Here is a 17,822-nt window from a genome sequence, read left to right as displayed (position 1 = left end):
CTAAAAGTACACATCCTATTGCTTCTGTTCTGTAGAGAATCTAGACATATACAGATATTGGTACTCCACATTCTTAGTATTAGTAATTCACTTCGTGCTCCTTGAGCCAGAGAGTCTCAGTGGGCTTCTCCTAGAGCTCTCTGTGACTATGGTATGGGGTTACCCGTTCTTGCTTCTGTTTCTGATTGTGTTAAACTCAGGATGAGATGTCGCTGATAGAAAAAGTGGTAAACACTGCCAATTTGGTGGCAGTTTGAATTCTAGTATTCTTCCCCAACCCACCTGCTAATATTTATTTTTCAGGATGCTCAAATAGCTTCTCCTTGCTTTCTGCTCAGATTTTACAGCTGTCATTTCATGGAAGAGACAGAGCGAGCGTGTTTATGTCATCATCAAGGGAACTAGAACCTGTATTTTGGAAATTTTATCGATACTCGGTGAAACAAAATAGTCAGAGGACTTCTTCCTTCCAGTTTTAGTTGTCCATACTGTTTTCAATTCTGTCAGTAAGGGAAGGGATTGACTCTAACAGCACTTGCTGGTGGGTCTAGAAATAGCTGTGAGGTGGTGGAAGCACACCAGATTAGCCAGTAGGCTTGTGTTTGAATTTGGACATTACTGTTAAATACCAGTATAATTTTATTCTAGGCTGTTATTCTTTAATTTCAATTTTCTTTTCTGTTAAAATGACCATAGTCTTTAAAAAAATGCAAAAGTAACTTTTGAAATTAACTGTAGAAAACAACATATTGTTATTTGGGTAGCAGATTAATGAAAGCTAACATCTCTTGTGTGCTTACTGCGTGTGACACAATTGTGACACTATTTAATGTGATTAGTATATATTAGAGGGCTAACCAAGTGGCTCAGTGGTAAAGAATTTATCTGCCAATATAAGAGACCAGATATGCAGGTGCAATCCGTGAGTCAGGAAGATCCCCTGGAGGAGGAAATAGCAACCCACTCCAGTATTCTTGTCTGGAGAATCCTCATGGACAGAGGAGCCTGGTGGGCTACAACTCATGGGGTTGAAAAGAGTAGGACAGGACTGAGAGACTGAGCACTAAGTATATTAACTTATTTGATATTCACAACAGCCACATGAGAGAGGTACTAGTACTACCTTTTTCTTACAAACAATTGAACCACAAAATTGTTAATTAGCTTTCCTAAGGTCACATATTTAACAACTGTTGGGCCATTGTTTAAACTCAAGCAATCTGAATCTAAAAACTGTGCTGTTAATTGATGCATCCCTGATAGCTCAGTTGGTAAAAAATCCACCTGCAATGCACAAGACCCTGGTTGGATTCCTGGGTTTGGAAGATCCCCTGGAGAAGGGAAAAGCTACCCACTCCAGTATTCTTGCCTGAAGAATCCCAGGGACAGAGGAGCTTGGTGGGCTGTGGTCTATGGGGTCGAACAGAGTCGGACACGACTGACGAGACTTAGCAGTAGCAGCAACAGCACAAAGAGTCGAACATGACTGAGCGACTTGCACTTGGACTTGGATGTATATACTACACTGAGAATGAGCCTCATGGTTTATTGCTTTCATGAAATAGTTAAAAAGAAAGAGGGATTGAATCAGTCTGTTTGGAATATTTCACTAAATTATTTAATCACAAAGCAAAAAAGAATTTGAAATAATGGAGCTTGAATTCCTTCTTCTAATATAGAGAATTAACTAGAGTAACTTTGAAGGCCCCTACAGTATTTATTTTCTCACCAAGACTTGAGATTATGGCGATTGCTAGCCTGTACTAAAGATATGTGCTCACAAAACTTTGTCCCAAGAAATAATCCATTCATTTCACATAGATCAAGCAGCAGCTGCTGAAAGCCATCATTTTGCAGTTTCCAAGCAATTAAAACTTGTCTCCTTGGAAATTGGCTGTTGTCAAGCAAGGTCTTGTTCTACTACAGCCACTAGAGGGCTCATTAGAAAACTTCCAGATAATTGTATTATTAAAATATGAACTATACACCAAGTCAGTCAGTAGCTAATTGTTTAAGTGCTTCAGAACCATTTTCCCTGAAGAGCAAGGTGATTTATCAGGGCACACTAGGTTGTCTCCAGAGGTCCCAGCTTTGTTAGGCAATTGCTGATGCTTCTATCTCAATTTTGCCTCAAGGTTTTAACAATCTCACAACTTAACTCCTGGAAGAGGCCTCTGGGGGCAGGCTTCTTAACAAAGAACATTGAGATAAACTTTATTCAAAGTTTAAAGCTTTCCCCAAGGAAAAGGAGTTGGGTAACTGAGCACAAAATACCAGTCAATGGTAGAGTCATTACTATAGAAAAAGGAAGACACTTTAGGAAACCTCCAGGGTGTTTTATTTTCTCTAAGAGCCACTGACTCCAGAATGAATGAGAACTAGACTCTGTTAATATCAACTTTCTTTATATTCATGCAACCATTCATTCATTTATTCACTCAGTTCATTCAATTAGCTATTCTGATATCCTGGATCATTGTTATAATAGCTTCCCATATAAAGTTCTAATTAAACCAAGTTGAATAATAATTTAGGTAACATAATTGCAAAGAATGTGTCTCACCTTGTAGCATGGAAGCTTTTTACCACTTGATACTTCTATTTGCAGCATTTAAAATAAATTTGTCCAAGTTTATAATAAAATCTCCTGCTTTTCTACAGTTTTACTACTCTTTGTGAATCACGGTATGGATTTTTCCTGCTGCTACTGCTAAGTCACTTCAGTCATGTCCGACTCTGTGCGACTCCATAGATGGCAGCCCACCAGGCTCCCTCATCTTTGGGATTCTTCAGGCAAGAACACTGGAGTGGGTTGCCATTTCCTTCTCCAATGCATCAAAGTGAAAAGTGAAAGTGAAGTCATTCAGTCATATCCAACTCTTTGCGACCCCATGGACTGCAGCCTACCAGGCTCCTCCATCCATGCGATTTTCCAGGCAAGAGTACTGGAGTGGGGTGCCATTGCCTTCTCCTTAGATTTTTCCTATTTGAACACAATTTACTGTTAGGATTACAGTCTTTTTTTTTTTTTTAATGACTGGCCTTGTGGCCGGGGATCTTAGGTCCGGGATGAGGGATCAAACACACACCCTCTGCAGTGGAAGTGCAGAGTCTTAACCACTGGTCCGCCAGGGAAGTCCCATGATTACAATCTTATGTTTGATATTTACTACTAGATTGTCTATAAATTCTTTTTACCTAGCTTTGAAAGCTATATACATTTTATATCTATATATAAAATGCTGCATACAGATATTACAAACATACATACATATAGATACATTTAATAAAATTGTGTATTTGGAGTATTTCATTAGGTAATTCCAACTCATGAAACATATATTATCACAATTAAGAACCTACAAAAAGTGAGATTTTGAGCTAAGGAAGAATAACTTCAGATAAAAATAGGATAGAGATAATGGAAATTATCTCCTACTGCTATAGCATCTTTTTATTTTAATTCATCATTAAATTCCCTTGATATAGAATTTCTATGACTACATTTGAAATGGTTAAATTAACCATCGCTACTCCCTTCCCTCAAGTCCTCTGCTTTTTATGTGCATTAAATAAATTAATAACTAAGGAGATATATAGACAGATATAAAACAAATCCCTTTGCTGTACATTAGAAATTAGCACAATGTTGTAAATCAACTTTATCCAATAAAATAATAAAATAAATTTTAAAAAGAAATTAATAAGTGTTTATTTGAAGGAAATGGATGGATGTGGAAAAAAGATATATATCTCATTGTATATCTTTCTTTGGCCTTGGAAGAAAAGCTATGACCAAACTAGACTACATATTAAGAAGCAGAGACATTACTTTGCTGAAAAGGTCCATCGAGTCAGAGCTATGGTTTTTCCAGTAGTCTTGTATGGATGTGAGAGTCGTACCATAAAGAAAGCCAAGTGCCAAAGAATTGATGCTTTTGAACTGTGGTGTTGGAGAAGACTCTTCAGAGTCCCTTGGACTTCAAGGAGATCCAACCAGTCCATTCTAAGAGAAATCATTCTTGAATATTCATTGGAAGGACTGATGCTGAAGCTGAAACTCCAATACCCTGGCTACCTGATGCGAAGAACTGACTCATTGGAAAAGACCTTGGGGCTGGGAAAGATTGAAGGCAGGTGGAGAAGGGGATGACAGAGGATGAGATGGTTGGTTGGCATCAATGGACATGAGTCTGAACAAGCTCTGGGAGTTGGTGATGGACAAGGAGGCCTGGCGTGTTGCAGTCTATGGGGTCGCAAAGAGTTGGACACGACTGAGTTACTGAACTGAACTTACATCTTTCCTATATTTTATTTTCTAAAATAAATGTCTAATGACTACTCAATGACTAAATGACTAAACTACAATGACTAAACTACAATGACTAAACTACATCCATAATTAAATAAATGAATGCATGGCAGAAGTACATTATGCAAGGGTGTTTTCATGTTATTAACTGGCACAGGACATAAACTTTTATCCCATTCAAAGTGGCAGAGAGCACATTTTAAAATGGTGTTAATATCATCTAATTCAAATGGAAATTGTTTTTTTTAAATTTTAACCTGATTTAGTTTAAAAATTATAAGTCAAAAAAGTCTTAAAATCTAAACTGACCTTTGTGTTTCCCCACTAGCCTGGTGTGCATTTCAAGATATAAACAAATTTAGTATTAGTAGGGGCTTCCCAAGTGGGGCTAGTGGCGAAGAATCCTCCTGCCAATACAGGAGACATAAGAGACACAGGTTCAGTCCCTGGGATTGAGCCTCCTCATTAATCTCAGAACTCTTTGACTTCATTTATTTATTTTTATTCAAAGTGACTGTTGATTACCAACTTAATATAAGGGATGTGATATCTGCTGGACATCAGAAAATAGAAATTTTAAAAAAGTCAAGTCTTGATTCTCCACCCTCAAATAATTCATCATGTAAAGATGAAAACAAATATTGATTTCAGATGTTTAGAATATAATATGGTAAATGCAACAGTTGACATGAAAAGATGTCACAAAGACATAGACGAGTCCTAGAAAGACATTTCAAAGGAGATGACTAAAGGATTTTAGGATCTCATCATGTTACAACCCACACATCTACCAACTATCCTATCTTCGTTTCAATGCTTGATCTTGGAATAAACTCATATAATTACTATTCTCTCTTTCTCCCACTATTTTTCTTTTTCCAAAATTTTTATTAATGTATAATTTACATATAGTAACAATCACCCTTTGACTACATATTTCTGTGATTTTAAACAAACATTTGTAGTCATGTAGTCATAACCATATTCAAGCCATAGAATGATCCCCTGCATATGTGCTAAGTTGCTTCTGTCCTGTATGACTCTGAGACCCCATGGACTGCAGGTTGCTAGGCTCCTCTGTCCATTGGATTCTCCAGGCAAGAATACTGAGGTGAGTTACCATGCCTTCCTCCAGGGGATCTTCCTGACCCAGGAATCGAACCCCTGTCTCTTATGTTTCCTATATTGACAGGCAGGTTCTTTACCACTAGCACCACCTGGGAAGCCCCTAGAAAACTCCTATCACCCCCTAAAATTGGCATACACCCCTTTCTAGTAAATCCTCTCCCCCAAGCAGCCACTGTGACCATAATCTGTTTCTGTGCTTATAGTTCCAGCTTTTCCAGAAAGTAATCATATAAACAATTGTAAAAGTGGAATCAAATAATATGTAGTCTTTTACACTACTTCTTTTTCATGTCTTTGGCTTAAAAAATAACTTCAGTTTCAGACCACACCCTCTAGAGCCAGCACTCACATCTCTAAGAGTGAGAGTAGAAAACTGCTTTTTTCTGTGACTTCTAGCTCCCCAGAGTATATATTCTCCTTCCTTATTTCCACCACACACACCAAAGCAGCAGTCTCTTCCACTCATATTGCTCAGAAAATCTGGAGAAAATTCCATGATAATGTACTCTGATATCTTTATAAAATAATGAACTCACTCTTACTTTTCAGTGATTTGTCCTTTGTTCCCAATTTTTCCTATTTCCTTCTGGAATTGTTTCAAAATTTACCATTTTTCTTTAACTTATCTATGCTCTCTTCATTATTGGTGGTGCCCCCACCTTCTGTTTTACAGAAGAACGTAAGTCCTTAGGTGGCATCATTTAATGGCATTTTTCATATTCTCAGCCATCTTCTACAAATTCTCTCATGTCGGCATCACCAAATACAATTATTGTCAAGAAATATTGTTCAACCATGACACTGTTGCTAATTGCAAGGAAGTGATTACTGGCCATAGGCAGGAAGTTTTGGTGTAGTAATGGAAGTGAAAGCCTGATTACAGGATGCAGCATGAATGGACGCAGCCTATCATATAGAGACTGTTCATAAATGCAGTATGCAGTCTTTCCCATGACCTCTTTTCCATTTCTTCACATATGATGTTGGATGATTGACATCATCCTATCAACTTATTCTTACTTCTATATTTGGCTGTAATGTACTTACTTGGAGAAAAAAATTGTTCAAACATATTTAGCTTGTCATGCAGTAGCTTCCTTAAGCCACAGTGCGTCTAGATCAGGATTTCTCAGTGGCAGCTGCATTGACATTTGGGGCTGGATAATTCTTTATGTCTGGAGTTTTATACATTGTAGGATGTTTAGCAGCACCACTGGCCTCTTCCCACTAAATGTTAGGAGCATCCTCCCAAGCAACTGTGACAACCAAAGATACCTCCAGACATTGCCAAATGTTCCTACAGATGAAATCACCCTCTCTGCGCATCACTGCTCTAGATGGTACAAAGTTCTGTATTTCCCAGTTGCTCATGTAGTAACTGTTGTTTTGCATTTTGGGTTAACAGCGGTAATTCAAAGGCCATATCACCATCAAATGACTGATCAACCAACCCACTGGCTTCTTCCTCACTCTAGGCTCCTGCCTTTAGAAAATTTGAAATGGTAAACTCTTTTTCTGTCCCCTTTTAAAGAGATATAAATCTGGTGCACTGAGATGACCCAGAGGGATGGTACAGGGAGGGAGGAGGGAGGGGGGTTCAGGATGGGGAACATGTGTATACCTGTGGCAGATCCATGTTGATGTATGGCAAAACCAATGAAATATTGTAAAGTAAAATAAATAAATAAATAAATAAGAATTCAAATACATTAAAAAAAATCTTTTTAAAACTTCCTATCATTTTTTCCCCTTTTTTCAGCATCACTGTGAAGCTTGTAGGTTCTCAGTTCTCTGACCAGGGATTGAACCCAGGGCTGCAGCAGTGAAAGCCTGGAATCTTAACCACTAGGCCACCAGGGAACATCCTTTCTTGTCAGTTTTACAACCCAGGAATGTCTTTCTCAGGGATGGGAGCCATCATTTTGAAATATAATTGTCAAGGAAGAAACCTTTCTGATCTCCTAGTATCTCTGGGAGAGTAAGAGTCTAACCTTCACAGGAATCAATTACTGCTAGAGTTATTAGAAATTAATAAAGTGGCTAGGTTTAAGTTCAGGATTTAAGAATCAGTGTAGTATTAACAGTTATAGTTCTCAAATTTCTTAGTAGCATCACACAGAACCAATCCTAACTGCATTTAGCTATACCACACAGTCTCTTGGAAGGTCTGATAATCAAGCTTGGAAGATATGAGCTCAGGACAATGACACTGTCCTAGAAGGGAGTACCCTGCTATCACTGCTAGACAGACTCTGCATTTCCTACCATGGATGTGGGGAACAGGGTTACAGACTCTACTACTTCCACTCCCCAAAACTGAATGCCTGGACCACTAACTTCTTTAGAAATGGATGCCACATAGTTCTTGCTTCTCACATTTTTGTTTTCTTAGTTAAAATTTCAGGATGAAATATCTAATCTCAGAATCAAGGTCCTATGTTTACGTTCTAGCTGAAATAAACATCAAGAAAGTAAGTTTTTGTTTTCTGCCTTGGGAGATAGTGGTAAGAGTAGTGTGGGAATTCCTACAATTTATGGCATTGTTCAAAGATGCTTGGTATCTGCAGTGAGTGTTTAACATGAATAGAAATTGAATCAGGTTTATAGTAGCCACACAAATGTAAAATCATAGAAAAAGGCTATTGAGAAGTGAGAGCTACTTTCATAAAGAGAATTAGCAAAATATCATTTAGTGTAAAACATTTTAGTGTTTCTTGGTTAAAGGAAACTATATAACAGAGTACATATCCCAAGTTAATTTGTAAATTTTGTATGATTGAATGCTCTCAAGAACAAATGCAGTGTTTGCTGAACTGAATGAAGAGGTTAAAAATAAGAATACAAGGCAATAAAAATACTTTGTAAATCAAAGAATAGTCCTCTACCTAAATCACTACAGTAAAAAAAAATACAATATTACTTAACTAGCTTAAATATATAAACATAAATTAATAAAAATTTGAAAGCATAGAAATGGAGATAAAAATGGACATACATTATAATTCAGTAGGCTCATTAAATAATACATCAATAAAAGAAATATTTTATAAATTAACATATTTAGTTGGTATGTAGCATAAAAAATATAATTTACACATTATTGCAGATGGATTGAATAACTAACAAAAAAGATTTAATTATTTGTCATTCAAGACTATCCCTGGTAACTTAGACTGGTTAAGCTTTGTTGCTACAACGTTTAGAAACTCATATCAAATTATATGAGATTGCATAGTAAAGAAAACTAAAATAGTAAAGTTAAAGAGGGACTGAAAAAATGGTTTTTGCTGTTGTAAAACACAGAATTCTAAGGTTTATAAAACTTTTTACATAATGGATAAAGAATAAAAATATTTAAAATTAAAAGGAATAATATGAGAGCAAAATAAAAATTATAATATATTTAATATCTTCATCTATCACATTAAAAATAATTAAAGTTAAAATATTGCAGCTATAAAGATTAAAAATCTCTACACTACCCAATGTGTGTATATTTTATATACTTTTATGTTTCAGGCACCTGTTATGATTTCAGCCACCTAATAGAATCTCTCTGCATGTTTGTTGTATAAATTCATAAATCATGGGAGACATGTAGAACTGACATGGCCATACATTCCTAATAGCCACATAAAATGATTTAACATTTTTAGAAAACAATACAGTCACATACCCAAAGCAGCTTAACATTTCACATGAGACTCAGCAATCTCATTCCATGGAATTATGAAGAGTAGAAATTCAATTTCTAGCATGAATGAATAATTGGAAAAAACATATATGTATAAAATAGGTGAATGATTAAACATATTATGATACGAATTCCATTGAATTCTGTGTATTCAAGAAAATTATATTAGTGAAACTACTTAAATATGCATAATAATTGTATATGTTTGTATCAGCATGTAAACTCGGCATTTAAAAGACAAAAATTTAAATGGACATTTGGAATTAAACAATTGGTGAGTGGAACTGTGGATAAATTGTCACTGTTTTTCACTATTATTTTGTCTATGCCATTTTTCCAAAAGCGCTATGTTTGTTGGTATGACCTGATATGTGTTTGTATCTGCATGTCTATATGTATTGGGAGGAAAACGAAAGTAGTGGACCTACACTAAAATATTATATATAATTGTTTATTTTCTCTTAATTTGAAAGAATAACAAAAAGTCTTATTTCAGTGTCTAAAAAAGTGAAGATGTCAAACTAAGCATTTTCATTATGATTATGGTTATAGTATTTGGCTTAGCAACAGGAAAAAAAGTGTTGTTTTTCCTCAACATCACTATATACATATTACATGCATGCTCAGTTGCTCAGTTGTGTCTGACTCTTTGGCAGTATTTACCATTTGTATATAATGGATTCCAGTTATTAAATATGCTCCTTGTGTGTAATATTGGATGGCCATCGACAACAGGACAAAAATGTTTTTTACTTGGTGAATTCACCACCCAACAGTAACTTTCTTAAAGCTCCCTTCATGGCTTCATTCCTCAAGCTGTAGATCATAGGGTTCAGCGTTGGGGGCACTACTGTATAAAAGATAGATATGATAATGTCAGAAGCAGTTGGAGAATCTGAAGTTGGTTTTAGGAACTCAAAAATGCCGGTGGAAAGAAAAAATGATACAACAAAGAGGTGGGGTAGGCAGGTAGAGAAAGCCTTGGAGCGTCCCTCAGTAGAGGGTATTCTTAAAACCGTGGAAAAGATGAGCGTATAGGAAAGAACAATGGAGATGAAGCAGATGAACGCCAGCACAGTCATGAAAGCGGCCACTCCAATCACGTCTAGGTAATCACTGGAGCAGGAGAGCTTCAGCAACTGGGGGATATCACAGAAGAACTGGTGGATTATTTTGGCCCTACAGAATGTGATGGAGAATGTGGCAGCTGTATACAAGATTCCAGAGATGCCACCACTCAGCCATACAGCTATCATAGCCCGCTTACAGGCTCTGGGATCCATAATGACTTCGCAGTGCAGTGAGAGGCAAATGGCGGCATAGCGATCGTAAGACATCACTGTGAGAATGGCCACCTCAACCCAGGCCAAAGACGTGAAGAAGAAAACCTGAAGCATGCACTGACCGTGGGCAATATAGCCATTGCCTGTCAGTGAGTTTTCAATGGACTGGGGGACCGTGACAGAAATGAAGGAGAGGTCCAGCAGCGAAAGGTGTTTCAAGAAGTAATACATTGGGGTTTGGAGATGTCGGTCCAGAGTTGTGATGGCGATAATCAGGAGGTTTTCTGCTAAGGTTAACAAGTATATTAACAAGAAAAGCAATGCGTGCAAGATCTGCAGCGCACGGTTGTTGGAAAACACCATGAGGAGGAATCCGCTCATTGTGGTTACATTTGCCATAACCATTTTGAAGGTACAAATTGTGTTGGCAGCTGGAAGATAAAAAGGATGGAGGAAATGCAGTAGAGAGATGTTCAAATATTCATTTATTCATCAATGCTTCTTTCAACAATTAATTTTTGAGTACCTGTCATTCATCAGCTCTGCCCTAGATGTTGGGGACTCGAAGGTGGAGATATGTATATCTTGTGTGCAGGGAGCTTACAGAAAACAAAAGTAAACCTGAGTGCAGATGTGATCAGAGTCACTGGTCCTATCACAGAAAAATGGTTGCATTTCCGCCACTAAAAACACTGTTCCATCTCCACAAAGTGAAACCTGTTGCTTTGCTTTAAGTCAAGAACAGAAATTAAGTGACCAGTTCTTAATTAGGGGTTTCACAAAATTGGATAGATTATATTGCTCTATTTTAGTATTCTGAAGGGCCCTTTAGAGGAATTGTGGTTGGATGGGATGATATCTAAGGTTCTTCCCTGGCAAGCCATTCTAATAAAGAGAAAGTTCCTATAATTGTGAGGCCAACAACCAAATTATACAGTGTTACTGCCTTTCCAGCTAACATTTTATTTAATAAACATGTCTTGAAATCAAGAACAAAAAAGCTTTTACGAAGGAATTACTTACATTTCACAATCAGATTTAGTGCTTAATCTGTCTAGGGCTTCTTCTGGTACTTAACGGTTTTCTCTCTGAAATTTCATTTCATTTCTTTTCACATTGTCTTCAGCTAAAGTCATTCAGTATGTATTGACTATTTACTACATGCAAAGGCATTTGCAAAGAAGAGGAAGAAAGAGTGATTGCTCTGAGTTGGCTTTCTATGTGGAAGGAAAACTTTCAAAAACCCAATATACAACTTCAGAAAAACACTCTAAAAAGGTATAAAGTGATCTACAATTCAGAAAAGAAATAAATGAGGTTTTAGGCCATTGTATAGTGTTTTGGGCTTTGCAGGATGGAGATAAACAAAAGTTCTCCATTCATTAAAATATACCTCAGTATATGAGAACTGACCAGTCATTTAGTTATAAGCCTCTCATATTCCTTAATTTTTTCATCTGTCTGTGAGTTCTAGGCAGCAGCTGGGGGAAAAAAAATAAAATGAAAAACTGCTGAATGAAACAATCTCTTTGAGTTTTATTCTGAACCATGTGCAAAATTGAGGGCAGGAAGGAAAGAGTTGTCAGAGGAGACATGAGGGAGACAGAATAAATCTGAACTATGAACAGGAAAGTTTGACATTAGAGAAGAGAAAAAGAAAGTAAATGAGAAAGGCTATTGAACTAACAAAAGCCTCTCAGACTGATGAGAAATGGGGGTGGGGTGATGATCTAAATAAGATTTTCTTAAATATGATTAGCAAATTAGATATGATTAACAGATGTGAAATCTCACCAGAAATTTTTGTGTGTGTGTGTCTCATTAATTAAGGTTCTTGGAAATCAACCTCTGTGAAGAATGAACTCAACATCTGCCCCCCTCCTTCTACCAGCAGGGGTCAGTAGTATTAGATTTACAATTTTACATTAAATTTAAATTTTTAAACTTTTGTTTTGGCTGCCAAATTAAAAGTCTTTCTCTTTCTCTATGCATGTGAATTGCAAAGTTAATCTAGAATATCACCCTGTTACTCCATTTTTATTAAAGCCTCACACAGCTAATAGAAAACAGAAAGAATTAAAGAGCAAAGGCTACACTTTCAACAGTTTCTCCCTTTCTGCATTGGAGAAGCAGTTGCTGCCTGTTTTTTTGTCTCTCTTTCCCTTGAACTAATAAAATAATAAATGACATCATTATCCATACTTAATCTTGATATTGGTACATAAAGTATTTTAGTCTGCCAAATTTCCACCAGTGATTATCAACAGTCTGGGAAATAAACTGAAAAATTTTGAGCATTCATTTTCATGAGACAGACACCATGCTAGAGTTTGTCATAAAATATGCCTCAAGTTTTATTTTTTTATCTTCTATGGCCTAAGCATTTTAATCTCTATTTTTAAAAGAAAAAAATAAGATTCAGAATACTTAAGTGACAGAATTGAATCTAAGCACCAAACCTTTTCCTTTGCAATTCATACCACTGTCTTACATCTAAAATCTCTGAGTATTTATGGAAGACACGCAGAAACATTGGGAAAAAAGCCAAAATTACACCAAACATTTATCTATTCAAGGCTTTGTCTTTCATGGTGATATCAGAGACTATGATATCACTATAGTACAGTTACTCTCCTGTTATAGTACAGTATAAGTACTACACATGGTATAGTGCAATCACTTTACTAAATGTTTATATAAACATATAAAATATTACCCTTTCTTAATTGATTGACTTTTCTTAAATTGCTCATTTTATAATATATTCATGTGAAGTAAATCTATGACCTTTGTTAACAGCTCATTTTCCTTGTTAGAATGAATAGTCTTGCTTTTTTAAATTCAGTTTGAAGAATATAGTGTTCTGTCAATTTCCATAAAACATTTTTCTTTTTCCTCACTTAAGATTATAAAACTTACCACAGCCACTATTGGTGCGTGGGTAGTTATGAAAGTTGATCAAAAATTTTTGACCTTTCTCATCTATAATGACATGTTTTAAAACATGTTGTTTCCCTTGAGAACCCAAGGTTTCTGTTGCTTTTGGGATCTTTTTTCCCCCATCTTTTGTAATGGAAGCCTGAACTGAATGATGAGACTATCTCATTTTCTCTCCTTCTCTGTCACCTGGGACTTGAAACTTTTCACACAGAGGGGGAGTGAGTTGGTAAACTGTGGGGATTTTCTTCCTAGTTCAAAGGTTTGCAAACTTTAGCAGAGGTATGGATCACCTGGAGAGCTTGATAAAACAGGTACCTAAACCTCACACTTAGTAATTCTGATTCAGAAGGTTTAATGTTACCTCTATACATTTGAATGCCTAACAAACTGCCTGATGCTGCTGCTGATGGACTGAATGCCACATTTAGAGAACCACTGTAATAGCTAAATCATGCATTCCAGAAAGGCAAACAAAATTTTAAACATTAAAAGAAATTTTTAATGTTAGGTGTCCTTGGAAGCTAGAAATCAGTGTTTATAGAAATTGAGGTCTGTGAATTGCATCTCAGATTTGGAACAGCTAATTTGGGCAACCATTGTGGTCTCTAATAAACATAAAACTATCTACTAAAAGATCTTAAAACAAATTTAGCAATAGTACCTGAGAATCTCATAAAGAGGCTCAGTCCATTAAAATTTATTGTTTAAATATATGCAACTACTTTATAAATATACTTTAAAATGAATGTAAATCCATGATGTTGTTTTGTAATTTCTGAATTCTCTTACCATCTTTTATATACATTATTAATATTTTTCAGTAATAATCATATGACTATAAATTTATTCAATTTATATTACAAAGGCTTCTTCTGAAGCTGTAAGGACATAGATTTACTGTTTTAAAAGCTACACAGCATTCTGCTGAAGGCTATCTCATTAGAGTATAATAGTAGAATACGCTTATTTTTACAGATGATACAAAAACATGTATACGACTTAGCATGCACACACGTGGAGAAACAAATCATTTGCAATGAGTAGAGGCAAATACGGAGAAGGCAATGGCACCCCACTCCAGTACTCTTGCCTGGAAAATCCCATGGACGGAGGAGCCTGGTGGGCTGCAGTCCACGGGGTCGCGAAGAGTCGGACACGACTGAGCAACTTCACTTTCACTTTTCACTTTCATGCATTGGAGAAGGAAATGGCAACCCACTCCAGTGTTCTTGCCTGGAGAATCCCAGGGACGGGGGAGCCTGGTGGGCTGCTGTCTTTGGGGTTGCACAGAGTCAGACACGACTGAAGCGACTTGGCAGCAGCAGAAGCAACTTAGAAGCAGCAGCAGCCGAGGAAAATAAGTGAGCTTGGAATCAGACAAATATAACTTTGAATCACTATTTACTATTCTTGGAGAAGTCTCAAGAAATTAATCTGTTCTAAATTTAGTGTCCTAATTGATAGAATGGGGCATAGGTAGAACAGGTCTGCTGCTGCTGCTGCTGCTAAGTCGCTTCAATCGTGTCCGACTCTGTGCGACCTCATAGACGGCAGCCCATCAGGCTCCCCCGTCCCTGGGATTCTCCAGGCAAGAACACTGGAGTGGATTGCCATTTCATTCTCCAGTCAGGAAGCAACAATTAGAACTGGACATGGAACAAAAGACTGGTTCCAAATAGGAAAAGGAGCACGTCAAGGCTGTATATTGTCACTCTGCTTATTTAACTTCTATGCAGAGTACATCACGAGAAACGCTAGGCTGGAAGAAGCACAAGCTGGAATCAAGTTTGCCGGCAGAAATATCAATAACCTCAGATATGCAAATAACACCACCCTTATGGCAGAAAGTGAAGAGGAACTAAAGAGCCTCTTGATGAAAGTGAAAGTGGAGAGTGAAAAAGTTGGCTTAAAGCTTAACATTCAGAAAACTAAGATCATGGCATCTGGTCCCATCACTTCATTGGAAATAGACAGAGAAGCAGTGGAAACAATGTCAGACTTTGTTTTTTTGGTCTCCAAAATCACTGCATATGGTGACTACAGCCATGAAATTAAAAGACGCTTACTCCTTGGAAGGAAAGCTATGACCAACCTAGATGGCATATTGAAAAGCAGAGACATTACTTTGCCAACAAAGGTCCATCTAGTCAAGGCTATGGTTTTTCCAGTGGTCATGTATGGATGTGAGAGGTGGACTGTGAAGAAAGCTGAGTGCCGAAGAATTGATCCTTTTGAACTGTGGTGTTGGAGAAGACTCTTGAGAGTGCCTTGGACTGCAAGGAGATCCAACCAGTCCATTCTGAAGGAGATCAGCCCTGGGATTTCTTTGGAAGGAATGATGCTGAAGCTGAAACTCGAGTACTTTGGCCATGTCATGCAAAGAGCTGACTCATTGGAAAAGACGCTGATGCTGGGAGGGACTCGGGGCAGGACGAAAAAGGGATGACAGAGGATGAGATGGCTGGATGGCATCACCGACTCGATGGATGAGAGTTTGAGTGAACTCAGGGAGTTGGTGATGGACAGGGAGGCCTGGCGTGCTGCAATTCCTGGGGTTGCAGAGTCGGACACAACTGAGCGACTGAACTGAACTGAGAACAGTTGCTTGATAAAATTAAAAGAAAAATGTGTATACTGTACCTGACATTTATTAGAGACTGAATAAATAGGTATGGGAAAAGCTATTATAATACATAAAAGGAAGGGAAAATTATATGGGTACTTAATGCACATAAGAAACCTGGAGGTCTATTGGAATTCACATAATACACCACAGATATACTATCTCATGAACACAATCAACTTATGTGACAGCAGTCTGGAATCTATTTGTTAAAAGCCAACTTTATTTTTGTCAAGCCTTTCTATTTTTTATTGGGGTATAGCTCATTAACAAACAATGTCGTGATAGTTTCAGGTGAACAACGAAGGGACTCAGGTATACACATATATCTATAAAAGCCAGCTTTAAATTGTGCTCACCATGTCCCAGACTAATTACCTTTTCTCTTTTATTTCAGAAAAAAATCCTATAAGATGCCTAAAAATAAAAATTGAATTTGTAGAAAGAAGGCCAATATCCCTAAAACCATAACATCTTAAATTCTGAAGAATTATGTTTTGAGAAGACTATAAAGAACAGAAAAGTTAGGAGGGAGTTCCGGAAAGAAATCAGATGTTTTCCTGCTACAATCTGAAACATAATAACAGTACCTTTTATTTGTATGGTACTTTAGAGTTTAAAAATGGCTTTTAAATGCATCTTTCTCTGAGTAAATTCTTCTTTTGACAGTATCTTCCTCAGAGCTGCCTTCATGGCTTCATTCCGTAAACTATAGATAACTGGATTGAGCGTTGGAGGTATCACAGTATAGAAAATGGAGAACATGAGATCCATAGCTGACTGGGAATCAGAAGGGGGCCTTAGAAACTCAAAGCCTGCAGCTGAGAGGAAGAAGGTGACTACAAATAGGTGGGGTAGGCAGGTAGAGAAGACTTTGGTTCTTCCCTCAGCTGATGGAATTCTCAGCACTGCAGAGAAGATGCGAATGTAGGAAAGCACAATAGAGGTCAAACAGATAAATGCTGTTGAGGTTGTGAATGCAGCCACTGCAATCTCATTAATGAATTCATAAGAGCAGGCTAGTTTCAGCATCTGAGGAACATCACAGAAGAATTGGTGAATGACTCTCTCCCCACAGAGTGGTATGGAGAAGTTAACAGCTGTGTGCATGAGCCCAGAGAGGCCCCCAGCAACCCACACAGCTATCACTGCATGCCTACAGGCACAGGGGTCCATAATGGTCTCATATTGCAGTGGTTGACAGATGGCTACATACCGATCATAAGACATCACTGTGAGGATGGCCACTTCTGACGAGGCCAGAGCTATGAAAAAGAACACTTGAAGAATGCACTGACCAAGGGAAATGTAACCATTGTTCATAAGTGAATTTGTGATGGACTGGGGGACTGTGACAGAGATGAAACACAGGTCCAGAAGAGAGAGGTGCTTCAAGAAGTAATACATGGGGGAATGGAGGCGATGGTCCAAGGTAGTTATGGTGATAATGAGGAGGTTGCCTGTCAAGGCCAGCAGGTATGTCACCAAAAACAGCAGTGCATGTAAAATCTGAAGCTTACGGTCAGCAGAAAACCCCACGAGGAGGAATCCACTCGCTGAGGTCAGGTTGGCCATGATCACTCTGAAGGTAGCTGGGATGACTCTGTTTAGGAAGCCAAGGAACAGCAGGAAAGAATGTATGATATTGATATAGCTATTAGTCAAGTAACTAAGTGTACTCAGCAAGGAGCTACTAAAATCAAGACAAATTTATCTTCATGGGAATGTGGCAACATTTAATTCAGAAAAATCTTCAGCCCTTTTTCAAAAACTGAACTTCTAAATGTGATCAACAGCTTCACATAGGTTAAAAAAAGTTATGAGAATTTTCTGGAGAGATAA

General features: G+C 37.4%; 2 protein-coding genes across 2 annotated transcripts; both read right to left on the bottom strand.

Annotated features, from left to right (window-relative positions):
- LOC102187941 (olfactory receptor 14J1-like) lies at positions 8,881-10,874 on the bottom strand. Its single transcript, XM_005701656.3, has 2 exons — positions 9,888-10,874; positions 8,881-8,911 (listed from the first exon to the last, which is right to left on the bottom strand). The coding sequence occupies exons 1-2, from the start codon at positions 10,820-10,822 to the stop codon at positions 8,881-8,883; spliced, it is 966 nt and encodes a 321-aa protein (XP_005701713.2). The 5' UTR covers positions 10,823-10,874.
- LOC102187674 (olfactory receptor 14J1) lies at positions 16,511-17,612 on the bottom strand. Its single transcript, XM_005701655.2, has one exon. The coding sequence runs from the start codon at positions 17,553-17,555 to the stop codon at positions 16,590-16,592; it is 966 nt and encodes a 321-aa protein (XP_005701712.2). The 5' UTR covers positions 17,556-17,612; the 3' UTR covers positions 16,511-16,589.

Source organism: Capra hircus, chromosome 23 (genome assembly GCF_001704415.2).
Source record: "Capra hircus breed San Clemente chromosome 23, ASM170441v1, whole genome shotgun sequence".
Taxonomy (NCBI): domain Eukaryota; kingdom Metazoa; phylum Chordata; class Mammalia; order Artiodactyla; family Bovidae; genus Capra; species Capra hircus.
Note: the sequence above shows the minus strand (reverse complement) of the source record. Positions and strands in the feature narration are given on the sequence as shown.

Coding starts and splice junctions, on each gene's coding strand:
- LOC102187941 (XM_005701656.3), bottom strand. CDS start 10,822: ATGGTTATGGCAAATGTAACCACAATGAGCGGATTCCTCCTCATGGTG. Junction 8,912..9,887: donor TTGGGTGGTGAATTCACCAA/GTAAAAAACATT, acceptor GGTAGTGTAGAG/ATTTTTAATCTTTATAGCTG.
- LOC102187674 (XM_005701655.2), bottom strand. CDS start 17,555: ATGGCCAACCTGACCTCAGCGAGTGGATTCCTCCTCGTGGGGTTTTCT.